Source organism: Anguilla rostrata, chromosome 14, assembly GCF_018555375.3.
Source record: "Anguilla rostrata isolate EN2019 chromosome 14, ASM1855537v3, whole genome shotgun sequence".
NCBI lineage: Eukaryota > Metazoa > Chordata > Actinopteri > Anguilliformes > Anguillidae > Anguilla > Anguilla rostrata.
In genome coordinates, this window is record NC_057946.1 from 21,150,641 (window position 1) to 21,177,738 (window position 27,098).

Consider the following 27,098-nt stretch of genomic DNA (forward strand, 5'->3'; position numbering starts at 1 on the left):
GAACAGAAATTGTCATAAATGTCCCTGCTTTCTTTCATTAATCCCTGTAGAATTATTATATAATGAAATACCCCTGGTGCCAGTGGGCTGATCTGTGGGTGGAGGGGAAGAGAGCGGTTCAGCAGGGGAGAGGCGGGCGGTTCTCTGGCTTCAGCGCGTCCCATGTAGCAGGGTCTCAGGGCTTCAGGCTCATGTGTTTGTCTCAGCGCTGCTGTGAGCAGCACGGCTCATTTCAGCCCCTACCTGAATCGCTCGCGACCTTTGACCCCAGCGCTGTTCAGCTGATAGGCTGGGACCGGGATTGCAGAAGCTGCGGTTCCCGTGGTGACCCAGAGCAAGGAGGCCGCTCCAGCTGCGCGAGAGCTCTGACTCCTCCCCTCCCCGCCCGGCAGCCGCGGGTCCTCCGCACCCGCACCGGGCCTCTGGGGGGCGCCCCGCCCTGGTAACGCGGGCGACGGGACGCCTGCCTGAGCCTGGAGGGTGGAGGTCCCCTCCTCTCCCCTCACAGAGGGGCCGGCTGTGTTCCCCGTCACCGCTCGAGCCAGACTCATCCGCCCGGGACGAGTGGAACCCGGGGCGGGGCGGGGCGGGGCGGATTTCACCGGACCACAGCTGCTGGCCTGAGGGGTCAGGGAGACCTGGGGGGGACGGTTGGCTGGCCGGGCGATTAAAGTCCATCCAGGCCAGTGAGACCAGCGGGGGCTGGGGGGGGGAGGTGGGGAATCTTCAGCTGAACACTGCTCTTAGCCCTGCAGGAGTGCAGTGCATCTGTATGCTCACCTTAAGGCCTTTAACCGCACCTGCCTGGGTAAAAATGTCATCCTCACCTGCTGCAGTACGATTATAAAGGCGTCTGTGTATATGTGCAGATTCCATGCCAACAACCGTGTATTTTTTATCCGTTCTGTTGTGAAATACAGGTTCCAGAAGCTCTTGGTTCCCTGTTGATTTAAGGCATGGAAATGATATATGCTTGCGCAGGCCCCGTGACACGGTAGGCGTATTGTTAAACTCCTATACAGCCCTTTGAATACAATTCGATTCCTTTAAAAGCTTGGTAACTCATAATTTAAGAGACAGGCATTGGTGGCGTGCTGAGGGGGGGGTTGGGGGTGGGCGCGGTGTTTTTCGCGGGGCTGGGAGGCGGGCCCTTCCTGAGAGGGGGGAGCGGCGCGTGCCGGGGCCCTGGGGGTTAACGAGGCCGGGTCGAAGCCGTGTGTCATCCCCGACACGCAGCGCTTGACCTTGCAGGAGGGCCTCTCTGTTCTCGCGCCGCAGCCGGTGAGTTATGGTCCCCCCCCCCCCCATTACGGAGGTGGGCTGGGCGGGGATGGGGGGCCCCCACGCAGAGGAGCACTTCTCTCCACCAGCGCCATAACTCTGAGCAGTCACATTCCAGAATTTTCTATCAGGCTGTTTTCTTTCTTTGGTCACAAGCTTTTATTCATTTTCAGATTACTTTTCATTAATGTTCCTGTCTCAAGTTGTAGTATACACCGCATGCTATGTTTATTTAGCACTTTCTATCTTATTTAGCATATTTTATGTCATTTGTTGGATTATCTTTAAGAGTCAGATACTAGATTCAAAGGCTGGAATCACTGTGCAGCTACCTGATTGAATAGAGCAGAAGCAGAATCCACGTACGAATTGAGTGGGCATTCTCGTGTTGCAAGGACTGCTGTGGTTTGAAGTCAGACGTGGATGCAGCTGTGGACTTGAACGTAGGAACTGAAAAACGTGTCACTGATGATGTCACGTCGAGCACTCTTTACCCCACCCAGGTCGGTCAGAGGGGCATGTCATTGGCTCGTGTGCCCCTGCTGTGCTCTTCTGTTTTACCTCTACTTTGGGGGGGGGGGTGGATGAAAAAAAAACAATTTCTCTTTAAATATGTCACTGGTCAATGGCGAGGTTAATTGAAACATAAAGGAACGTGTTCTCTGGGAGGCTGGGATTAATCAATCTGATCCTCCACTCGCTAACACCCTCACTTCATCAAATGTAATTGGAGGAAAGTTGTCGATATGGCAACAGAAGTGCCTCGGCGAGCTTCGGGACGGGGGAGAATCTGTCGCGACGTCTCTGTTTGGTTTGAACGCCGTGCGTTTGAGAACGCGGTGCTTCAAAGTGGCCGTTTCGCACTTAGAGAACAGGAAAAAAAATCACGTTGAAAAGGAAGGGATCATTCTGTAATGAGGACAAAGCAGTGATTAGCTCATCCCAAGCTTTAAGTATGTGTTGTGCACAAAGCAGCATTGATTAATTTGCCTGGTTCTAATGAAAAGCTTATTTTAATTGGTAATTCTAGGATAAGGGCTAAATTAGCCCGGTGAATAAAAATGGGTGTGATCGTGAAGGGGGTTACAGGCTAATAAAGCATCTCTCTTATACAAACCGCTGGCAGGCCTTCAGATTGGAGAAATGGGTTGAATAAGCTACTTAACAGGGACGTGAGGACAAAGAGAAAATTAGCCTTGGGTGTGAGTCTCATTTGACTGCATTACCCCTGATCTGCTTGAGTTAGTGCCACCTGAACTCGTCTGATTATCGTTGCGTGTGGGCAGAGGCCGGCTGAGTTTCCCGGTCACGTGACGCGTTTGTGATGTCATTGCAGCCGGAGCATCCGCCGAGGTGGCGCAGCCTGCCCCTCCCCCGCCTGAACCCCAGCCTGTGGAGCCCAAGGCCCCGGAAGAGGAGATGGACGTCACCGATGATGACATCACTGCGGGTAAGAGCCCCTGACCCCCCCCGACCTGCGACTCTCACCCCCAGCACACAACAAGCAGTGGGAGGGATGAGGGCTGTGTCATACAGTGTATTAAATGAATCCTATCTGAAAACAGGAAAAATGTGAACACACTATCACAAACACAATTAAGCCTTCTACTCATCAAATAAACAAGATCAGAGATGGTTAATGTTGCTTGCGAATTTGTGCTTGCATACATATAAACTTTAATTGTCATCCTCTGTCATAAAATTTCATTTTTTATAAATTATTATACATTTTAATTATTTTTTTAATTTATTTTTTAGCACATTTGGTCATATGTGCATTTCAGAGCTATAAAAGCATACTATACCATTCTTGGGTGTCTATTTCTTACTTGGACTTTTTGCAGATTGTCATACATATTTTTAAATCGGTCAGAGTACCCTTACTTGGAAATGAGTAAAGCTGGCAGTTTCTCTCCTGAATGATCCATTTCTGTGTATTGTTTGTGTCATAGTTAAAGCTTTGTGTCTGTAAGTGTCTTTTTCTGTGAGTGCAGTTGAAAAACTTTCTCTTGCAAATATATGACCTGCATCGGACGAGCCTGAACTGGAGAAGCGTCTCATTCGCTCTGAGGCGGTCGGCTCTGTCCACTAGCAGTCCTCCTGTGACATCACCGCTCACACTCCACATCCTCTGACAGAAGCCCTGACCTCCCCAGAGAAACACCAGGTTTAATGTAGACATGCTAGAGCCCGTGTTGCGCATGTCGCTGAGCGACGCGGAGGCGCACCGAGCCTGCGGTGGTCACCTCTGAAAGAATGGCCAGTGTATTTGCAGCTCCCCGGAGCAGTGCAGGAGTAATTAAGAACTTGTAAAACAAACACTTAGCGCACGCTGTGAGCTGCCTTTGAATGGTTATGGATCGGATCGGGGTATGGATCATGACACACTTTAAAAACCTCCGTTATCGAGCAGCGGCTTCCGTAGAGACGAGGGTGCGTCGTGCGTCGGGGGTCGGAGATGAGGTGCGCCGTCTCTGTGAGCGGCTGGCCGGCCTGGCTGAAGACGGGCTTCCTGAACACAGAGAGGCCGCTCGGCGATGACGGGGAGGGGGGGGATAGGCCCGCGATCCATCACCTGCTGCTTTCTGACAGCGGGCTCCCTTTCCCCCAAAGAGCCCGGCCCCTAATCTCCCTCTGTACAGCTGCTTTAGCTCTGATGTTTCACAGACACTGTGCAAAACACCTCCTCTGCTCTGTTGCCCTGAAGAACACCACCTGCTTAGAGTGGGAGTGTAACGGTGGAGTGGAGTCCACCTGGGTGCTCCGCGCATCGTCCCCTTTGTTATGGGGTAGTGCGAGGGGGCGGAGGGGGGGGGACCCGCAGGGCTAATGGCCTCCGAGCCGCCATCGCTCCAGGCCACCAGACTGATGGAAGCCACTGAAACACCCCCCCGCCCCAATAAAAGGAAGGAACATGTTAAGAAGCGCTATGGCGGAGGCTAGCTGGAGAAGCTCTGGCGTGGGTGCTTTGTGCTTTATGTCTATTGAAATGAAAGCGATATGGAGGAGTGAGAACAATCGTTGGAGACGAATAAATGGATAAATAAATGAGGTGACAAAACAGAGCAGTAAATGTGCGAAATGAAGTGTTGCCTATAAACTGTGTGGACTGGAGCTATGTGGGGCTTAGTTAGCTTCCTGGTTGAATGGGTTGTTGGTCTGCTTAGCCAATAAACAAGAGTGATTGTAGGAATTATAATCCCGAATGCACCTTCCTTGGTCCTTGTAAACCGTAGTCATATTGTTACATTTCTGAATCTCCTTAAGGCAGCCGTTGTCACTTTGTCATGCTGGTTACCCATTTCAGGGAAAATGATCTTTGTGTTTCAGTTTTCCATGATTTAAATCAGGGGTTTTCAACTTTTTATGGTCCTGGGACCTCCACCCAGGCTGAAGGACATCCAGGGCACTAATCAAAAGTTAAAATTGGTTATATTTAAAAAAAAGTTTTATATTTGGAAATACTTTCTCCAAATTTATATATAATCATTGTATATCACGTCTGGCCAGGGACCCCATGCTGTACCTTCAAGGACCCCAAGAGGCTTTTTGAAAGCCCAGGATTTAATTCATTCAGGGTGTGCTGGTTTCTACATTTTGGTAGAACTCTATTGTCCTGTGCTGGTAATGTGAGTTGCTGGTTGATCGTATGTCTGTCACCTATTAGTGCCCATAGCAGTGTGTTGTGTATGTGTGTATGTGTGTGTGGAGGTGAGAAGAGTGTTAGCTGTGTGAGAACACAGTTACGCTGTGTGGCACCTTGGGCTACGCTACTGTACATACCGACTGCTGTTATCCCACCCCTTAAGCAACAGTGCTTCATATCCATTGAAATATCCTATCTTACTGAATTTGCAATGTTGAATGCCTGCATTATTGAAATCAGCCAAACGTACAGAGTGTTCACTACCTTTGTTTTATAAAAGTGGTCCGTATTGCACTAACTGATCCAAGCAGTGAATTCTGCAGTGCTTGTGTACCGTATGTGGAGTGGTGCTATTAGCCAATGGGGGTTAAAGGAGTGGAGGGTATGTTTCTCATGGTGTTAGTGCCCTTCGATCAATGTGCATCAAACCTCCATCTGAGGGCTAATCCCATTAAAAAATCAGCCGCGGCGGAGCAGGCTTCGGTGTCGATGGGAATGCGCTTTGTCGTGATCTGTAGCCGAAGTTAGCGCACTCGCGGTTTTTTATCTCCGTCCCGTCCGCCTCGCGCCGGAATTTCATTAGTAGATTAGCACCGCCGATCCCGTGATGAAGTCTGCCGCTGGGCTTTAATGAACCGTCTGCTGTGACAGCAGCGTTCCCAGCGAGCGTTCCTTTGTCTCAGATCCCAACCCGGGGGGTGGAGCTGCCCGAGGTGCCCAAGCCCCGCGCCAGGCTGTGCGGACCGGCGTGCCGGGGAAGAACGAGGCCGTTCAGTCATTTCGGATGAACTTTCAATGCGCGGTACTTCGGTCTGGGGAAAAGTTGAGGCAGAATTCCGAAATCACCCTGGAATTGCCACCTGACTTGGCCACCGCCACATTTCTGTTGTGGTTAACTTGGCTAACGGATTTAATACTGCGAAAATAAATGGAAAAACACATTGTCAATACATGAAAAATGAGAGCTGAAAAATGATAAATTGTCAAGCATGTCTGGGGTATTGACTGCTTGCAGAAGGCCGGGCCAGCGAGTGTATTTTTATTTTCAGCGCTGAGAGCCAGCAACTGCTGCCGAGCGCAGACGCTCGCTCCGTCCCTGCAGCGCTAACGTTAATGCCATGCAAGAGGCTCGGCTCGCCGTTCTTTAAAAACTTTATTCCATCGGCGGTGACGGTAAAAATGCGTACCGTGTGCCGTTCGGCCCGGGGTCTCTCCGGCTTTGGCGGGAATTAAAAAACAAAGTGACCTTTCGGGTACCGCGCTGGCCGAACGCGGGGAAGGGTTACTGAGGTTATTAATGCTCTTTATGACGATGAGTGAAAGGTCCTCCTGCAGGGGGAGGGGGCGAGGGGGGATGCGTGCGGCCGGCTGCACGCGATGGCGGACGGGAGAGCTGCGCCGTCATCTCAGGGGGCCGGTCCTTTACCATCGATCGGGGGGGGGTGGAAAAAAAAATCCGTCTCAGGCACCTAATGTGGTTAAGTGTCTTCTCTTAATCCCGCTGAAACCGTCCGCTCTTCCTCGCGACAAAAGGCCGCTGAACACGGCCTGCGAGTCTCGTCAGCAGCGGCTCTGCAGACAGCAGCGGCTCTGCGGATAACAGCGGCTCTGCAGGCAGCAGCGCCCGTCCTCTGTGGGAAGCCCTGCTCCTGATGGGAGACAGATTTAGCATTTTCATTTTTCTGGCTGCGTGTAAATAGTTTTCTGGCTTGCCATTTGTCGTTGCGCGGCGAGTTTTTTAAGTTCACGCGCGCGCGCGCGAGCGAGCGATGCCAGAGCCCTCCTCCGCGCCAGGGCGGCAGGCCGTGTTCGGCGCGGTGTTTTACAGCCTGACAGTTAAAGTGACCGCAGATCGTTACCGGAGAAAAGATTGCGGCGGCACCGCTGTCCTGTCTGAGGGACGACAATAGCGCTCGACCGAAGGCCTGACGAAATGGCCCCTTCCACCCGAAAGCAGCTTTTGGGCTGTCATGTTAACACAATGTCCACACTGTACGCGCAGCAGCCTCTAAACAATGGCAGTATGTTAGGAACGTAAGTTCACTTTATAGATTTAAACGCCGAGCTTTGCTCAGGATAACGTCTGAAATATGTGGATTATTGACGTTGCTGGATCTGTCATTGCCATATTCACGTTTATCTGAAATAGACGTAAGAAACGCCTTCTTTGTCTTTCTTGGTGCTCAGTACTTGTTCTTTATGCAGAACTGTTTCTGTTGAGGAAGAATTGTATCTTTAAATATTCGTACATCTATATATATGTATAGCAGGCATCAGTAAAATGAATAATGAGTTAATGCAGTTTGGGAAAGTTTTGCAACAATTGCTTCTTTTTGGTTGTGTTGCCAAATCTCTGGAAATTTAATTCAGCTTATTTTTTAAATTTTTTTTATTTATCCAGTATGATTGTAGTTAATTTTGCCATTACAGTTTGGATTGTTCGCAATCAGAAAATACTATTTTGAAATACCAGTATTTGTAGCCATCCTATTAATTTTTGTTTAAATATAATTGTATCTAATTTTATTCCTCATTTTAACTCTTGGTTGAGTATATCGTTAATTATATGAAAACAGTGGAAATTGTAAAGTTGGAGACAGAAGCTTACCGGTCCTTTAAAATGGCTCTGGCCATTTTAGCATCTGAGGCACCACCTTCTCCTTTCTCCTGATCTTCATTCCTAAAGAGCGTAAGGCCAGTTCCTATGAGCATAAAACCAATCCTCACGAGTTTTGATTTAATCTACAAAAATAAAAAAAGAAAGTCTTGTTCGATTGAATTGCATATGCTCTTAAAGTGGATAAGTGCATTTTATTGAAACTAGGGGACAGGTTTATGTATTAGGATTTAAACACTGAAATATAAATTGATAATCCAGGTTCAATAATTTATGAATCCATTAGGTGAATATTCAGCAGCTGTTATTTTAAAGATATTAGTGCAGGTCTCGCACACAGGTAACTGGCATTAAAACATAATGAATTTAATGCGCCTGAATTGAAATACTGATTAGAGAAATTATTGTGATGAGGGTGCTTTCATTGAGGGAAGCTTTTCTTTATGAAGCACTGACAGCTGCCCTTTTGAAATATTTTATAAATGAACGCTACCGAAGCGGCAGTTAAATCATTATCGATGTGTGCAAATGATACCGCGTGCGCTTGGTGAATATCCCCAAGTGGCATTGTAGTTCTCGGCACCTGTTTACGATCCTTAAACCCACCCTGCGTATGCATGATCAAATTTGCCCTTGAATCTCGCTGGTGATGGAATGTAAATGATTCGGCGCATTAGGAGATAAACGTTTTGAGCAGCAGTAAAGAGCAGCCGCGACCTTACGGGAGTGGCTCCCGCAGCAGGGCGGCGCTCCGCAGAATTCCCTCGGATCGGGGCAGCTTGCCGTGCGGTTTTGGGTTTGGGGGACTTTCTTTTCCGAGACGCCTCCTCCTCTCGGACGTCTCGGTCAGGGCCAAGGCGAAACGGAATCGACGCCCCTGCCGGCGGGGAGCCTCGGAGTGCTTTAAGGAACTGCAGTGCCTTCCCCTCGCCTTCCTTTCCCAAAGCCAGTACCCATCGATTTGTTTCCGCGGCGTCACTGGAACCCGGGCCTGTCCGGTCCCGCCCGGTTTGAGGACCCGCGGAGCGCCTGTCCTTCCCAGGGCCGTAATCTCTCTCCCCCGCCTGGCTTTCATCTCCGTCGCTGCGATCGATGCGTCCGCTGCGGTCCGCCCGCCTGCTCTGAGCTCTCTTACTGGGGCACGCTCGCGTGGCTGAGGAGGGTTTGGAAGCTTGCGGCTGGCCTGCGGGGGGGTTGGCTTTGTGTCACGGTTCGCCCTGCAGTACCGTTGGGCCGATGGACGATGATGTTGGTCGTTGGTTGCGAGGGGACGTTTATGCCGGTGTTTCTGGGAAATAAAAAAACAAGTTACCAACTCCCGGCTGCAGCGCTATAATTTTTACTAGCCTATGCCATCCTGAACAATTTGCCTGTGTTGTGAAAGATATTGTAGTCTCAAAGAGACATTCTTTATCTCTGTATAAATAAGGGATCAAAAAATAAGTTAAAAATGTCATTGTGTCATTGAGACTTGTTCACACACAGTCTGCACTTTTATCTAGGAAATGCTGGTTAACTTCTTATTTTTTGTTGCAGTTCTGAGTGTGCTTGTCATTGTGTATTTCACAAATAATAAGCTTTACTCGTTCCTCATCATTATAGCCACTCAAAATGACAGCGGTTAAAAAAACCGGTGCAATATAAACCCAGCCATACAGTATGCTGTGCCGATACAGCACCCCAAAAAGAGATGCTGTTGCTTCAGTGACTCCATTTTGGCGACTGAAGGGAAGACTGGAAAAGCAGCCGGAGTAATAGGAGGGTAGGAGAAAGTTGGCGATTCGGTGAGGTCGAAACAGGTTGTATGTACTAGTGTATCTCTTGTATTACTTTTCCATTCTGCCTGAAGATGTCCGAGTAACTCATTTTCGGTGTCATGGATGTGATATATTACAGCTGTCTGTAATGAGATGAGATATATTACAGCCGTCTTGTGATTCCAGGGACACTTGTTCTTAAAGTTCTTATCCTTAGAAAAGGCAGACTGCCACAAGTTCTGAATCTTGCTGTCCTCTCAAAAGTTTGTTCACCTTCCAGCTATCGTCTATTTGGACCCTGATGTCTTTGAAATGAATCCCAGGGTAAGTGTTTAGTTGGATGTAGGAATCACACACACCAGATCTTAAACAGCTTTCCTGTAAATACTCATTACATCCACACAGGCACTTCCCTCTTGATTTGAGTTTCACAGTGAACTTGTGATGCCGCTCTGGCGCTTGCAGAATAGACTGACTGACTGAATTCTCGCTTGGCTCTGGGACGGGCCCGAAAGCCCCAGTGGCCCCGCCTGGCTCCCTCCGGGGAAGCGGGGCGGTGGGCCGGGGGCCGGGGGCCGGGACCGGGCTGGGATCCAGCGGGGAAAGGTCACCCGCTCGCTCTCCAGGCCCACACCGCTGCCAGCGTCTCTCCCGCTTTTATCTTTAATCCATAAAGCCGTCCTTATTTATTTATTTACTCAGATTCTCACAGTCCCCAGCCCTCTTAAGATGTTACCAAACTGACGCCTCCAGTCCTGGGGGGGGGGGGGGAGTTGGGGGCTCTCTTTGGGAGATAAACGCGTCTGTGCTGTGTTTATTTCTTTTTGTGAATACGTAAAATTCTGCTGTGTTGCCATCAGAGCTTGTGGAAAAACAGAACTGCTATTGCAGCTTTTCAGTCATCTCTCAGATTTCAGAAGAGTCTTTTTTAAAATCAGACTCAAGGGTAATGAAGACACAATACAGCATGGGATGGTTTTCATTGGGTGGCTTGAGCAGTTATTTTTTTACTGATCGCCGATTACTTAGCACAGCAAAGCAGCGCATCAGACCCATACTGTAATGCTATCAGCTGTTTATTCTCAGGATCCATTTTATTTGGTTGCTGGCCGGTTTTTCAGGTTTGTTTCTTCACAAAATGGAAGGTGTGTGGCGTCTCAGTGGTGTGGGTACCCTGGCCTTCTTCTGTAGCTGTAATTTGGGGACTTTGCTTTCCTCCCCTCCCCCTTTAGACTTTCTGCTTCCATCTGCCATTAAGGGCAGGTCATTGAAGGAAGTCTCCAGGGATAAAGTCCATGCAAATCAAATTTAACTGCTGCAATTCGACCCTAAAAAAATGTGTTTCGGTTTTTATGAACTGAATTAAGAGAATGGCGCACACCGACAGGTCTGTTTCAATGTCTATTATTTAAATCATGTGCACCAGGCACAGGTCAAAGGTTGGGGGCTGTTTCGTCGAAGATCAAATATTTTATTATGCATTTTTGTCGGTTGAACCGCCGTACAGTAGGAACACAAGGCGATTTCACTGCGCTTGCAGATGGATGTGTAATTTCTCTGATTATCTCATCTGTCGTACATAATGGCGGTGAGATGTATTGATCTCCACTCTGAAAGTGATGTAATTTTGAGCCACGATAAAAGGAGGAGAAGGCTGCGCAGTCACTGCTATTGAGATGTATTAATAGCGCAGTCATGAAGGCTGGTGCTACAAATAAATTCCGGCAGTGATCGGCGCGTGCGACCTCCTCTACCTCCGCCGGGCTCCTGTCAGCTGCGTTCGGCTCGTTCTCCTCTTTTCATCTGATGTTCCTGAGGCGCCATTTTCTGAGCCTGCATGTAGGGGGAAGGCCATTTGCAGTCCCCGCACTGACGTGTGACCCACGGAGGTGAAAGGTCAGGAGGCACGGCCGTGACTACATTACCCCTGTTACGCGTGTCGATCCGACCCCTTATTTTAATCGCGGTTGGCCTTGCGTGCGGGGGCTCGGTGGGCCAGCGCTCAGGAGGAACTGACCGGACGGGCCGGGCACGAAGGTGAGTTCAGCGGAGATGGGCGGGGCTTGGGATGCTCTTCCTCTGTGGTGTTCTGCGCTTGCTTGGCCGGCGCGCCGGGTGTTAGCGTCGCGTTCGTTAGCGGGGTGAGCGGAGGTGTGGCCGGCGAGGCGGCTGCAGCGGGGGCCTGAGGAGAGGTGGTGTCAGATGTGGCCCAGGATTTTAGGGGTGGGGTCACTCACTCAGTGCACAGGAGGCCAGAGTTGGGAGGGGGGGGAGCGGGGGTCAGAGGTGAAGAAGGGCGTCACAAATCAGCCTTCACCTCTGGTGCCATTAAGGACGGGTGATTGTGTTTGCCGAAACCCTACCCTCTCCCCCTAATCCAATATTCCAAAAATAGGGGAGCCGGGGGAGGTCATTTTGTGTAATTTTCTCGAAATGGATGAACTTCCCGAAAAATATTACTGTGCTTAGAACAGGAATTGGGCCAAATCGCACGTGTGTGCCGGATGAGGTGGCCTCAGTGGAGTAGATCCAGCTCTCTGCGGTGATATTGCTCACCGTGTGACCTTACCGGTGTTTTCTTACCGTTCTGTGACCTCCTGTGTAATTCAGTCTGCATTTAGTATTTTTAAAATCTGTAATGTTACTCTCACTACATGCGTCGCATGCGGTGGAGGAAGAGAGAGAAGGATAGAGCAGAGATGAGTGGAAGATGGAGGGAGGGGCGTCTGACTCTGTTCAGCTGACCCATCCTTTTGTTTCGGCTGATCGTTTGCTGCATCTGCAGAGGTCAGATGAGTCAGAGGTCACTGCTCCTGTCACGGCGCGTTCAGTTCGCCTTCTGTTTGAAGCGTCCTGCTTCCTCATCCTCCTGCACTCTCCCTCCTCTTCCTCTCTCGTGTGTTTGTTTGTTGTTCTCTCCCCATTTCTCATCCTCATTTACTCCCTTCTTCTCTCCGCCCTCCTCTTCTATCTCTCTATCTCCATTTTTCTTCACCCCTCACACTCTCCCACTCTGCCTCCCTCTCACTCTATCATGCTCTCCCTCTCTCCCTTTCTGTCTCTCTCCCTCCATTTTCCTTCACCCCTCCCACTCTTACTCTCTCCCCTTCTCACTCTGTCCTGCTCTCACTCTCTCCCCCTTTCCTCCCTCCCTCTGTCTCTCTCCCTCCATCTTCCTTCACCCCTCGCACTCTCTCACCCTCTCTCTCCGTCTCCCTCTCTCCTTCCATTGATTGAGAGCAAGCCCAGCCAGGCAGGAATATTGTTTGTCGGAGCTGGCTCAGGAGAAGGTCTCGTAACTCGATAAATCCATGCAAGAAGAAAGCAAGGATTTGGCGCCTGGGAGCAGGCAATGCAGATCTGCTGTGAAATGGGCTTTTTGTCCGTATTCATCTTTCTCTCTCCCCCTCCCTGCCCCGGGTTCTTCATACCGTTATCAAACTTCAGTTTCACAAGCCTGCATCAGTTTGTCCCCCATGTTTCCTTTGCCGTTCGTTAAAAGGGTGTTTCTTAGCGTTGGAAGTGGAGTCTTCCCCCGAGGCAGTAGGGAAGGGGGAGACCTGTGGCGGGGCAGTCTCAGCTGGTCGGCACGCAGTCTGAAGGTCGTGAGCAGCAGATCTCTGGCTGTACCGCCCAGGCCTGCTCTCCTGGCCGCTGTGGTCTTCCAGCACAAAGACGGAGCGCGCCGCAGACCCCGCTCTCCCTGCTCCCTCTGTGAAGAGCCTCGCGCGGAGCAGAGCACCACTGCTGCCATCGCTGCCGTGCGTGGTGGGGGTGAAGCCAGTGCGCTCGCAACCGAAGCTGGTGAATTGGGTTCGTTTCTAGAGCGCTGCCGCGGTGCTTAGTCTGAATCGCTTCAGTAAATAACCCAGCGGTGTAAACGGATGCCGTGTAAAAGTGAAATAACTGCAAGCTCCCCACAGTGCTGCCAAGCGCGTAAGCTTGACGATACCATAGCATGGTAGAACTTGAGGTCTGTCCACTCAGAGATGAATATTTAGTATTTGAAACCTACCATATGTTTGAGCTCTTTATGCCAAATTTATGTGATACGGAGTTGCAGTACGTGCAGTATCGGCTGTGTACTATTCATAGTTAAACAGATTTGCATCCCTATTATGTCAGATGTGAAATTGATGTTAAATTAGGTTTGATTTGATACAGTCACTAAGTTTTATGAGAGTGTAATGGGTTACACTGCACTGGACAGTGTACTAGTGTCATGCGGAGAGTGAAGCCGCAGTATTGGCTGTTTATATTGTACGTGTCCATTGATCTGTATGTGAAGGAGTGTGCTATGGAGTGTGAGTAACGGTGTCATGCCATTGGTTCTCTGCTGTCGTCGTGTGGTGATCAGCCAGCCCGGGGATATGACGTGCGGTTTTTTTTTTTTTTTTTTTTTTTTGCGCTTGTCTTGGAGAAACCGTTCAAAAAGCGCAATTTATTTCTGAAGTATTTAATTGTGTCGGGGTTTTTCGCTTTTCGTCTCTCCGGTCGTTCCATTTTCTGGGCTGAAATTGCTGGGATGCCGCCAGACCTCTTAAACGCCGCCTCCGCCGGAGCGCTTGAGGTGTCAGGGAGGACGGACATCAGAGCGGAGCCTGTCGTTAGCGCCTGGGCGCCGCTCCACCACGGCGGCTCTCTCACCCGCGCGCGAGCGCGTCCACAGCCTCGGGGATTTTCCACAGCCCGGCCCACCTCAGGCTCGCCGTGTCACCGAGTCTGGCGCAGCGCAGCGTAAACACAGACAATCACAGCGGGGTCCGGAAAGGCTGGCACCGCAGCCGGCCAATCAGAGGCCAGGTTAGGCCTGGGGTTAATGGCCCCCGGGGCAGTGGAGCCGGGCTGGGCGCATCGGGACACGCTGGGCCTGCCCCCCTCCCCCCTGGCTGGGTCACCGGTCTCAGCCCTGAACGGGTCGGTTGGCCATGCAGGCCGGACAGGGCAGAGGCAACAGACAGGGAAGAGGCTTGGCCCTTGTTACCACACCTCCACTCATAAATTCCTCTCCCCTCAGAATGAAGGGTTAAAGATAGCCAGCCATGCAGGATGGGGGTGTACTGCACGTGCAGGTGGTGCAGGCAGGTTGCAGTTACCTGTCCTACCAGAGGAGGCACTCTGGCATGAGATAGTGAGGGCCCTGTCTCTCTGGGTGGCCTTATGACCAGGCATGTCCTGCTCTGGGGATGGTCTGAGTTCAGCATCAGGACAGGTTTTGCCGTTGTAATGAGAAGCTCTTGACGGCTCAGATTTTGGCTTTTTGAATGTTTGGGGCTGGAGTGATCTTCCACAACTAAATGTGTTTCTCAGTACACCCACAATATCTTTAAATAATATATATTTTTTTAAATCTTAAATTGAGTTCTGTAGGAATTAAACAAGAGCTCAGTTGAGAGCCTCCGTGACAGCTGGGAAGAGAGGCGAATAGTAAAAGCCTTGGGGTGGTAGTTTGGTTTGTGGGAAAAGCCTTTTGATCACTCCCTGTAGCAAACAGGTGAATGCATGAATGAGTGGGAAAGGCTGAATATCTAAATCTCAGCCGATTTAGATAGATGGCAGGGTTAACGATAGGGGAACAATAGTAATAAATACATACAGGCCAGCCGCGGCGAACACCGTTCTCTAGGAAACGAGAGCCGCATAGCTAAATTCACCCTAATTTAGATAGATGTTGCCGGGTTCACACTGCTGTGGAACCCCTCCTTGCAGTACAAGCTCCGGCCAGAGATGGCAGTAGATCAACAGTACTCCAGCGGTCTGTTTTTTTTCTGTTTTGCTGGAAATGGCTGGTGGGTTCTCACTTTCCCTCAGTACTCCGCTGTGCTCTCTTACAGTGCATAAACAGTGCCCGCTCATGCGCGAAGCCGGCACGTAGGCCCGCTCTCTTATGAGCCCCGTGTAAAAGCGCTGAATTAAAGGGAAAGGCATTACGCTCAGTCCATTGGCCAGCCGCGCCTGAAGGCTGCGGGGCATTGAGACCCGCCACCCGGCCTCCGCTCGAGCGGCTGCGGTTAGCGCTGCTCTTGCCGCCGTTAGCGGACGAGCGGAGAGAGAGGGACGCCGTTTGCGGACGAGCGGAGAGAGAGGGCCGACGTTAGCGGACGCGCGGAGAGAGAGGGCCGACGTTAGCGGACGAGCGGAGAAAGAGGGCCGACGTTAGCGGACGCGCGGAGAGAGAGGGCCGACGTTAGCGGACGAGCGGAGAAAGAGGGCCGCCGTTAGCAGACGCGGGAGGGGAGAGAAAGAGGGACGGGCCGCGTTTCCAGCGCCGCGCTGGCCGGCGTCAGGCTGTCATTTCCTCGGTCGCTGGCATCATCACGTCGCCTTTGTTTCATTATCATTTCGCAGCCGCTCGGCCGCGATGCGCTCCGCAACAAATCATTTGGCCGCGAAGGGCCTGCCACTGCACAGGAAGCGATGGATTGATTGATGGGCTATTTATTTTGTGACATGCTGTAGATGTCCCTTTCCTTCCAGTGGAGTCAAAACCTTTGCTTTATTAGATGATATGTGCTGAAGTGGAGTAAAACATTCTGGCTTTATGGAATGTTGCATACTGTATTATAATACATTTAGGGAGTTAATATATTGGTGATTTATAGTGTGGAATGTGCTTTACTGTAAGACCTAATAATTGAGTGTAGAATCATGGGGAGATTAATAGCATCATACGCTGTAGCACATGAAAGAGGAATGTGGTTTAATATGATTTAACATCAATGCTATTGTTACAGATAGAATCTAACTGATCGGAGCTGATTCCACTGCGATAAGGGGCAGGGGGTCAGTGTAGAGTACAGTAGATATCTTTTCGCTACATGTAGGATATCTACTGTGGGTTGGGACCTATCAGAAGAGCCTTCTGTTTGTCAGTGTGGTCAGCACTCCCAGCAAGAGGTGAAACGGATTAAGCAAACAGAAATTAAACATGAGAGAATCGATGTGTGCGCAGAAATAATTTATGAGGGTGCAGTCTGCACTTTTGCGGGGCTTGGGGGGGTTCAGGCCGGCGAGCCGGGGGGCCAGGCTCTGTGTTTGCGGGGCTCGGAGAGGAGCGGCTCGGGGGCGGGGGGTCAGGCGCAGGCCCGCGGCGGATCCGTGCTGTCTTTAGCGCCGGGAGATCGCCGTGACCCCCCCCCCCGGTGGACCCCGGTTCAGCAGGAGGAGCGCGGAGGCGCGGTGGCGCTCGGCCTGCGGGCGGAGGAGCTGCTTCTGTGCAGATAGCATGCCGGCGGCTCCCTCCGGGCGCGGGGATGCGCTCCAGAGCGGCGCTAGCGGTTGCGCCCGCGCCGCGGTGCGCCAGGGAGGCCGTGCGAATGTAACGGATGCGTGCCGAGGAAGCTGATTACAGAAGCAGGTAGGGGGCTGCACCCCCCCCCACAGCACCCCCACAGCCGGGGTTATCAGGGAGTTTCCTCCACAAAGAGCATATGGAGCCCGCGCTCGCAGGCCTGTGGCGGGTGCTCATCACCGTGTTGGCGGGAGGGTTCCTTAGCGCCCAGGGGCCCGGCGCTAAGCCTCACCGGGGGAAACCCAGCCCGCGCTCGGCCGGGCGGAGTCCCGCTGCGCCATTCTCCCGCCGCTGTCTGCCCGGCCTAATTGTGAGCCGGAGAGAGACGCCGGAGCGAGAGAGAATCCTGACACAAAGGAGGATTTTTCACCGTGGCCGTCGTGCTGTGAGACCCGCGCCTTCAGCAGACACAGCTAGACCGGCTCCAGGCCTCCCCCGATACCGCATCTCCCAGGGGGCACTGCGGGCGCTGAGCACTGTGGGATACCGTGGCTTTCAAAGGGACAGCTGCATATCAGCCACTGTAGCCCATACCTGAGACTGCCTGCCGTTTCTTTTAAGCCTCATATGGGCCTGTATTATTTATCGTGTGTGTCTTTTCCAGGAGTAGACATTTCACAGGGATATACTTTGTTAATCATGCCTAGAGTTGCGTACATATATTCCACTCTCAAATAAAATCACATAATTTTAGATACACGTACGCACGTGCTACTGTATGGAATGTATGCATTTGCATTAACGTCCTTGTAACTCACTCCAGTTTCTTTTACGTCTTTAAGTCTTTCCCTATCTCTTTCTCTGTTCTTTCTTGTTTGACTGCAAACTCTGAGATACTTTTCCCCTGGATTAGGTGGTGTGCATGCTTTCATTCGTTTCAGTTGGAGGTCCCAAAAATACCAGTTTAATGCTCTTACGTAATGTATTTTATGAAAACCCTTTCAGAACATAGTCCAATGTTTTTAAAACTTTATTTTGGCCAACTGTCCTGCCATGGATTTTATATTGAAAACAAAAACAAAAATTTGATTGGGAAAATATCAAATGTCTCCCTTTTGAACATAAATATTTGGAGGAAAACAGACTGCAGGACCCAAGTTTGGATGCATGGATTTTTTACTGCATCAGGAGTGTTTTTTTCAGCAGCAGGTTTCTGGTTATTTCTCACTAGACCTGTGCTACTCTCTGTCCAGAATGTGTTGCGGAAACGTGCGCATTTTCATTTTTTAAGGGCTTTGTCTTGACCACCGTGTTGATTTCACCTTTCAGTCTTCAATTTAATCTGTTAAAAATGCAACCTCTTGCTGAAGGAATCATTTGCCGTAAAGCAAACTACAGAAAATGAAAGCCTTAGAGACCGGTAGCAATACATCTTGTATAAGTGCGTAGTTAAGCCAGTGATAAGCCAGCAAGTGCATCATTGTGAAGTAGAGACTGGAACCATACCTAGCTAACTGGTTAACCAGGCAGCTGCAGTACATACCCATCCATTGAAGTTTGGCACATGCCACAGGGATACCTGGATAACCTTCATAACCTAGTTAAAGAGTGACATTTCACTAATAATGCCATGAATAATTGACAGTAATGTTTGCGGTTGGATAGCTGTGAGCTGCGCTGCGGTACACGGTGAAAGCGGTACGCGGGTACATCGCTGTTTTTGGGTATGCCTGCGTATGCGCGTTAGCCACGCCAGGATGTGTAAGATGGAGGGCAGCTCCTCCCTCTCATCGGCTGAACGGCTCGTCATGCCCAGAGGGAGGCTGTCGCACAGAACGGCTTGGGGCCTATCGTTCCCGCTCCTCCCTCACGGTGAACGCAGATCAAATTAGCACTAGCACGTCAGGCTATTGATTTATTGATCTGACTTAAAATTAGAAATTGAAAAGTTAACTTAAAATGCATTCTGCTGCTGAGAGGAAAGAAATGCAATTTAGGGACCTCTGTTGCATTTTTAAAAGTGTATGATTTCGTATATAGGCATGTTTATTAGTTTATTATTTTTTTTGTTATTGAGATGCAGTAAAATTATTTGAGGCAAATGTTTTTACATTTTTTTTAACACATCAATGTCATTGCATAATTGTGATTTGCATGGTATTACCTTAAGACGGTGACCCTTGTGGTTTAAACAAAGGTGTGATGAAAGAAACATTAACTTCACCAGAGACTAGATATTTGCAATTCTGCACACATTCATTAAATATTAAATGAAAATGAAAGGAGCTGGGGAGTATTCAGCCGTGGCTTTGGGGGAAAGGGGCTTTCTTTCTTCCTGAGTCGGGCTTTTGAATGGGATGGCGAGAGGAGGGCAGGGCCTCTTGTCCCACAACAATAGGCAGGCCGGGGCGATGCCGCCCGCTTCTCCTCTCTGGCCGCGGTCATTAAACCCAAATTATGAGGCGCTTTGATCCGGGGGGCCGGCCGGCCCTTTGTGAGGCCGCCCCGATGGCGATGAGTGCTGACAGCGGCCCGCGAGCGCTCGGGACCCCCCCCGGCCCCCCGGCCCCCTCGGCCTAAGCCCCTTAAATGGATCCCAGCGGGAACTTTGTTGGGTGGTTGACTCCAGCCGCCGTCCCGATGGGGCCCGGGGAACGCCGCGCCTGGAGGTGACAGATGGTCCCAACTGGGGCGAGCAGGGCGAGCTGGGGCTGTGGCCGAACCGGGGGTCCCCGTGTGCGGGGCTGTCCGCGTGGACCCGGGGTCTGAGAGGAGCGCCTGCCCGCGGTTCGCACCCCTGGAGGAAACGGCGGGCGGGGAGAGCACCCCTGGAGTAAGGGGCCGTTGGAAAAGTTTCATTAAGTATCTCCTGTGCAAAAGCCGCTAACTAAGGCATCCCAGTGCTGCGGCGTACGGAGAAACCACCGCACTCCTCACCCGGCCCCTCGTACGAGAACGCGCTTTCACACAAACACACAGGCGGGCTGCGTCCAGACTTCAGTTTCACCCATACTCTGGGTTTCGTTAAGCGTTTTAACTAATTAATGTGCTGCAGATGCTTTAGATAGCCATTAGTGTTAAACTGCACCTAGCGCTTCTGTCTGGAAGAAAGATGCAGGAAAGGGGATAGATGGGTATATTTATTATCTCACTAACACTTCGTCATGTTTCTTGAAAACGCTTATTCAGTTTTTCCCGGATACCTCTCAAAATGAATTCTTCTTTTCTTCCTTTACTTTTACCTCCCCGAAGAACCTTTTGCAGCGTACTTTTTCAATGTGCGCTTTGCGCACAGATGAAAGTTGTGTGTGCACATATTATTGTATGGCAGTGTTAATTTCGCCAGTTCTGTGGTTGTTTGTCAGTTTGGTCCCTGACTCAGCCAAAAGCGCACTGTATTTGGTTAAGTAAGCTGCTGACATTTGACCTGTGTAAACAGGGAGGGAAAAAATAGCCTGGCGAGTAGTAGGAACAAGTTGTTTATTGATTAATTCTGTATTGAATTACGCAGCGGCTCCCTCTCTCTCTGAGCGACCGAATTGCTTCAGGAAGCTCCTCTGTGGAGTAAAAAAAAAAAAAAAAAAAAGAACTGAAATTAGATTGAAAAATTGATTAAAGAAACGGAGTGAAGACACAAAGCTAGTGAGAGGAGCACAGCGACTATTCATTTCCGGGGGCATTGTGTTTTGTTTGTATTCAGCGCTAAAGAAAGTGGTGACATCAGCCAGAGCCAGGTCCCGCGCGCCTTTTCCGCGTAACGGTCCGAGCAGGTTTTCCATTTTGCGCGCGAGGACATCTTAATTCAGTAAAGAGGGGACAAATTTGATTGTGCGAGGCTCGCAAGAAACTTGAATTGCAGGGCCCACTAAAGACTTTCAAGTAAATCTTGTAGATGAAAAAGTGGCTCAGCGTCATTGTCCGCGGGAACAAAGAGGCCGTCGTTTGTTCTAACATCGACAGAAGCCCGCGTCCGGCATCCACTCGGCTAATAGTGCGCTGAAGCACTTTGTGAACGGCCTTTTCAGACAGATGCTTTTTTATGGAGAGCGGGCGGTGCCCGGGCTGGACGAGGGCCTCTGGACAGACGGTTGGCACGTGGCCTTGGTCGGCCTGTAGGCTTGCTCTGAACATGGAGGCAAGGCAGGGATTATCTGGAGAGGCCGTAGCCAGTCCTTGGACGGGTCAAATGTTCAGAGATAGGGAGTTAAGGTAAGTCCAGGTGAATGTAGGTGAATGGTCCATGGCTTGTGGATGATAACATCTTTACTGTGACCCTTCACTATGGAAAGTGGAACCTGTACGTTAGAACAGACCCATCTGAGCTCTGCAGGTTTTATGTATTGAGTTTTTTTTTTTTTGGTGCTTGCGTGTGTGCATATCTGTGTGTTTGTCTGTGCTGGGAGAGCATAACATATGGATGTTTTTAGTATGTGTGTGTGTGTGTGTGTGTGTGTCTGTCTGTGTGTGTGTCTGTGTTGTAAGGGTCTAACATATGGAGTTTATTGCTGTGTGTGTGTGTTGTAAGGGTCTAACATATGGAGTTTATTGCTGTGTATGTGTATGGCTGTGTGTATCTGTGTTTGTGTGTGTGTCTGTGTTAGAAGGGTATAACATATGGAGCTTATTGGTGTGTGTGTCTGTGTTGTAAGGGTATAACATATGGAGTTTATTGCTGTGAGTGTGTGTGTGTGTCGGTCCGGTGTGGGTATAAAGTGTGTGTTTCTGGGAGGGTACGATGTGGCATTGCTCAGTCCCCTGAAAAGGCAGATCATTGAAAAGCAGCACAACAGTGGGCCGTGGGTACTGTAGCTGAAACTGTTCTGGAATATAAACTAAGCTTGTTTCCTAAGCCCCCATGAGGTGTGCACATCTGACTGGCCCTGTCCTGCAAAACTGCTGCCAAATTTGTGTATGGAAATGTAGTCACAGTCACAGCTGAAGGTACTGAGGATGTACCACAGTACTTAAGATGTTTGTCTAGGCTTGTTCGACATTTGGAAGCAGGAAGCTTTTATTTGACCAGTGAAAACGTTAACCCAAACGCACAGTGTGTCATTTACACTGTTTTCTGCGGGCTTTGAGCTGTGTCTTTATGCACATGTAAACCAGGTATCTGAATGTTTTTTTTAAAGCATGTATGTCATTCGGTGGATTTTAATCTTAATGCGAGATGCATTGATTTAGATAAGCATTCTTTCTCCGAGACGGGCAAATCTGTGCAAATCCGTGAATAATACGCTGAATTATGCATTTCTGATTAATCTTAATCCCCTTAATTGAGACTGTGAGAATCACTCAGCTGTTCGAAGTGGAGTGTGATTCCCTGAGCTTTGCGTTCAGGAGAACCTTTGCTTCCTCCACTCACACTGAGCTGACAGTTGGTGTTTAATTCTTCTGAATCTGAACCGGGAATCAGAGGTGAAGTACATGTTTATTTTGTGGAAACGGTGTTTTCTAGTTAAAGCAGAAGTCAAATCATGATTCAAACACATTCCACACCGTTTCATTCAGAACAGGTAAGCCTTTTTTGCCACATTTCTGAACTGAGAAGTGATTTAAGCCCTCCTGTAGATGGTTGTTAATAATTGCTGCGTCAGGTGCTGTGAACACCGGTTTGCACACTGAGGCCAGTTCTTCAGTGTATGGAATCAGCCTCTACTCACTGATTTAGAATATACAGTTGTGATTGTGCTAGCGTACGCTAGCCCGGATGTCCTATGTGCCAAGTGCTCACAGTTAGCCACTGCTGCTCTTCCCTCTGCGGTCTGCCTGCTGATTTGCTGCAGTTAGGAATTATGCAGCTGGTATAGGCCGGGCGCGGTCAGCTGACCAACCAGGAACAGGCTGCTGACCAGAACCCTCCCTCCCTGAGTAATACTTTTCCTTTACTCTGCACATAACTCTATAAGACTTCACAAGCTGTTATTTGTAGCGTGTTTCTGTAGGCCGTTTGTCATGCATGGTTTTTCCATCTGAAGCTTTGGCGTTTGTTCCCAGGTCTTGTACATTTAAGGAAACGGAGCCTTATAAAGCTCAATAAGCTTGTGGTCTGAGCTGGTGGTTATATATTAGAGTGCCACTTGTGGAGTTCTTTTCATCTCTATATGGTATGTTGCTGTCTTTCTCTTAGATGCGCTGATTTATTGGTCTCTTCCTTATACAGGTAAGGGACGTATGTGGAGATGTACGCTCGAGCCGAAAGTCAGTACGCATGCATATCGCACAGTAATGCTGCTATTTACAGTGCGTAGGAAGTGCGTCAGAAAGCGGGCGCGCTGGCACAAGATCAGATGAAAGGGGGATTAAAACGGCAGAGGACTGGATAGATGAAACGGCTCTTCTCCGTGTGCCTCAGTATGAATGAAATATCATGCATAGGGCATATAGCTTATTCGGTTTGATGTGCGTGGCCTTTGAGCCTGAGAGCGTCGGGTCTGGGAAGCGCTCCTGTCGGAGGCCTTCGGCTGCTGTGGCTGGGAAACGGCGGCCTGCACGTGCGTGGAGACTGTGGCGGGACTGTGGCCGCACCTCCTCCTCGTTTGGGAGAAACGAGGCCCTGGATAAGGCCCGTCAGAGCCGGGACGGTGCGGTCTCCACTCACAGGGCCAGGGAGGGAGTTGGAGACCCCCCGGACCAGCTGGGACCCTCGTCTGACTGCGGTCTTCCTCACCGGTGCAGGAGGAGTAGGACTTCCTCACCGGTGCAGGAGGAGTAGGTCTTCTTCACCGGTGCAGGAGGAGTAGGACTTCACGGCGAGTAGCTCGCCTTAGCCTAGGCTGAGTTATTCATTGCCTGAACTGTGGCAGAACTTGTTGATAAGGGTGCATTTTGACCACTCGCATATTATACTTATGTCTTCAGCTGCCTGTTGAGCAGAAGCATAATACATGGTCAATTTATTCCGTATATGTATTTGAGAAAATATTCATAAGACAATAAGAAAGAATACAAATGATAGGGATATAGTGGGTAGATAGATTTGAGAATACATCCTAAGTAATGGACAGTACACCTGTGCCAAATATTCCGGTTTCATACACGCTTCACATGCCAACCCTAAGTTACTCATTTTAACAGATTTGCTAAATAAGCTTTTCACAGCACACAATGACTGTCCAACTATAGCAACTGAGCTTTTTTTATTTCAGATGTTATTTATTTTTGGCCTTCACGTGAGCCTGGCCTTCCGCAGCCCTGGCCGGGATTCACGGCGATGCAGAATGAACTTAGAAGTGCTGTTTGCTGACAGCTTAAAGCTTAATTGACTGAAAGCCAAATAGAGTGCGCGGGGGAAGCCGCGGCGGGGGCTGTTGATAGAGCCGTGTGCAAATGGGCCGTGTTGAAAGAGCGGCGTCGGGCGCCCGCTGCTCCCGCATGCAGCGCACGGCCCGGCGGACCCGCGCCGTCACAAACGCTTTGTCCGCTCTTTCATCACCCCCCCCTGCCCGGCGCTCCCCGGAGCTGGGGCTGCGTCCGCGCGCCGTCGAGCCGCTGGGCCCCGCCGGGCACCGCTAGGGCCCAACGCGCGCGCTCCGGTGATTACATCAGCGCCAGGCCCCCGCTCCCACCCGGGTACTCTTTAACTGAATACTAAAGCCAAAAATACCCCCCCCCCACACACACACGCTTAAGCGGCACACACACATGATAATGCTTTAAGAAGGGAGGGGCAGGGTCCCGCAGTGCTTTTCAAGAGGCAGTATTGTGTAGATTAGCCGTAGCACTGGTGCCCCGAAACTTTGCTACTGAAGTGAATTGAATGTAATGTGAAAATATTTATCTGAGCGGTAAGAGTACTTTTTAACATGTTTTATTAAATGAAAGTGCAGGATCTTTAAAGAGCCCTTTGATGAATTCGCAGGATGCCTTCGTTATTGTTGAGTACAATTGCTGGCAGTAATCTGAAGGGAAGTTGGTTGGATTGGAGAAAGGGCTGATGGTCCGCTCGGGTTGTCGTGGGGACGAGCGGGTGGAATTGCAGAACTGAATGGCGAGAGTAGTTTACGGGCAGTAGCATCATTGCTGCAGTGATCAATGTTGAAGACGGGAGTTTATTTTGCAGAGAATTTGTTTCCTCATGGGGAACATGGTTTCTCTGCGACATTGCAGCACTTAAAATGACACTGTAGATATTCTAGTCACAGACCCTGGGACACAGTAATGTGGCCGTTTCAGCCAATAGGAAATCAGTGCTTCACACATTATCTCATAATTGTCACAATGCAAAGTTCAGTTTTTTTATGTTTTATTTCTTTTTTATTTTTGTGATGTCTGCATTTTGACCAGCATATTTAAGGATATTAAATATTTGGAGAAAAACGTAGATGGAGATTGGGAACCGGGTTCAGTGTTTTGTTCAAGCCAACTCACTGCCTTAAAACTTATTATTTAATGAAAAAAATACTATTGATTAACTGATTTGGTGTGTGTGCTGGAGTCAGACTTGGTTTACAGTGTGCTCGTGTATGACCAGGGGTTATCCCTATTGGTTTTTCTGTGCAGGGAGAAACACTCTGTCCCCCGTATTGCGCTTCTTAATATTTAATATTTTATATTGCACACTGTTTTGAAGTCCCCTGTCCTCAGACAGTAAGCTTTTCATTCCAGTCACCTTATCTCTAAAGGTAACTGACACACACACACACCATCGCAGCACTCTTACGATGCTGAGCATGTAATGACTGAACAGCTATCACAGGCAGTTCCATAAAGTATGCCTGCTGGTGCTCTACACACCAATACAATTACAAGATGCAGGATGTCACCTGAGAAGATGTCACAGATGCTGTTTAAATTATTTCTTATTATTACTACTGTAAAAATTTCAAAACGAATAAATTGCTAGGCTGAAAAAATGTCTACAGTATTTGTCAGTATCAGTCTGTCTTTTGTTGTTTAAAGCCACTTAATGAGAAATTCTGCATGTATTGGACATTGTTTTTCAAATTGCATAGAAATATTTTCACACATTTTTTTTTAGGATACACATTTTATTTATTTTTTACTGAACTAGCATTAGAATTTTCTTGATGAATTAAATTTGGCCTATGTTTTTTGGAACATAAAATACAGAACTGCATGTGTTTTTTCAGGAAAGAGAAATTCAGGAAAGAGAAATTCAGGAAAGAGAATGGAGTTTTGTAATTTAACTGGGGAACACATATGCAGCTGAAATGTGACCGGAGGTGGACGGATGGTGTTTGGGCTCTGTGTGTTTGTGTGAATGTTAATGTGTGGTTTGATTCATCCTGCACCTGTTACCTGACCTCATTAAAAGAAATGTATCGGGAATTGCCCCAAAAAAGCGGACTTCTTTCTGTAGTATTCTGAGGGGGGAAAGGTTCAATAAAAAGCTAAGTAAACGGCTGACCCTGTAAGGGTTTGTTTTATTTAATGAGGAGCAGTAGGCTAAGATACTCAGGCAGTGAGAGAGATCAAAGTTTACTGTACTAATTATCACCCCCCCCCCCCCCCCAGCCTTCTCCGTCCTCTCCTCCCTCTGTTTTCTCGTGTTCACAGTCAAAGAATAATGACAAGTGAAATATTGATCACAACAAATGCTCTTTGGGAGCTGCTTCTTATAGAGTGAGAAAGTTTTTAAAAATGAACCAGGCCTGTTGTTTCTCATCTGCGTTTGATTTGTCGGAGGTATGGGGGAGAGAAGGGAGCTGTTAAATGGTTATCATCATTCCCTTTCTTCTGTTTTTGGGAGACTCTCGGTGTAATTGGCCTGTCAGTGTGAGAACGCTCCCCTTTAGCTTGTCCAATGCCGTCTCTCCTGGGCTCCTGTGGCTGGGAGACGGGTACACCGGATTGGTCGTAGGCCGCAGGCTTGCAGGGGAATTCGGCTCTGCTCATTGGTCATTTCCTCTGTCCTTTCCGTGGTCCCACCTGCCCTGTGAATGTTCTCACTAAAATATAAAGAAATAAAATATTGAATGCTGAAAGGAGATATTGAGGATGTAATATAACAAAACCAGGTCAAAACCTAGAATATGGCTGGACCTAACACACGATACGGCCGACCAATGGTGTAACTTCATAACTCGACCAACCAATGGTGTAACTTCATCACTCAGTTACTCACTAAGTCACAGAAATTTGTGTTTTTAGGGCTGGCCTTGCTGTTGCGGTCCAGCCAAAAACATTTCGATGAATTGAAATTAAAACTAAATTAAAATGTGAAGTATAGTGTTATAATGGACTGTTTGATTTGAGCTATTATAAATAATAACAACAATAATAATAATAATAACAATAAAATATCAATAACAACAATAATAATACTAATAATAATAATCATAAACAAATAATAATAATAATAATGAGAAGAAATAATAAAGTTCAACAGTGGTTTTAGAAAATAATGCATATTCTGTTTTTTAAGTCTAATTTTGTATGATAAAAGCATTGTTGAATTTCTTTGCTGTGAAACACATTTTCTGCTGTCATGCTTCTTGCATGTTTAAAGATGTGGTGCACTCTGTGTGTAATTTGTTGGTTTCTGTGTTTTTGTGATGTAATCTTATTTTTTCTGATGACTATTCCTACATATTTACCTTCACC

The 27,098-nt window shown here is 48.9% G+C and overlaps 1 protein-coding gene across 6 annotated transcripts in view; it reads left to right on the forward strand.

The window, feature by feature from the left end:
* LOC135240171 (WD repeat-containing protein 7) overlaps positions 1-27,098 on the forward strand; it is a 163,127-nt gene that overhangs the window by 61,159 nt on the left and 74,870 nt on the right. For all 6 annotated transcript variants that reach the window (XM_064309517.1, XM_064309515.1, XM_064309516.1 and 3 more), the window contains one exon: positions 2,618-2,731. In XM_064309517.1, the coding sequence (XP_064165587.1) occupies positions 2,618-2,731 (114 nt within the window). The remainder of the gene's footprint in view (positions 1-2,617; positions 2,732-27,098) is intronic.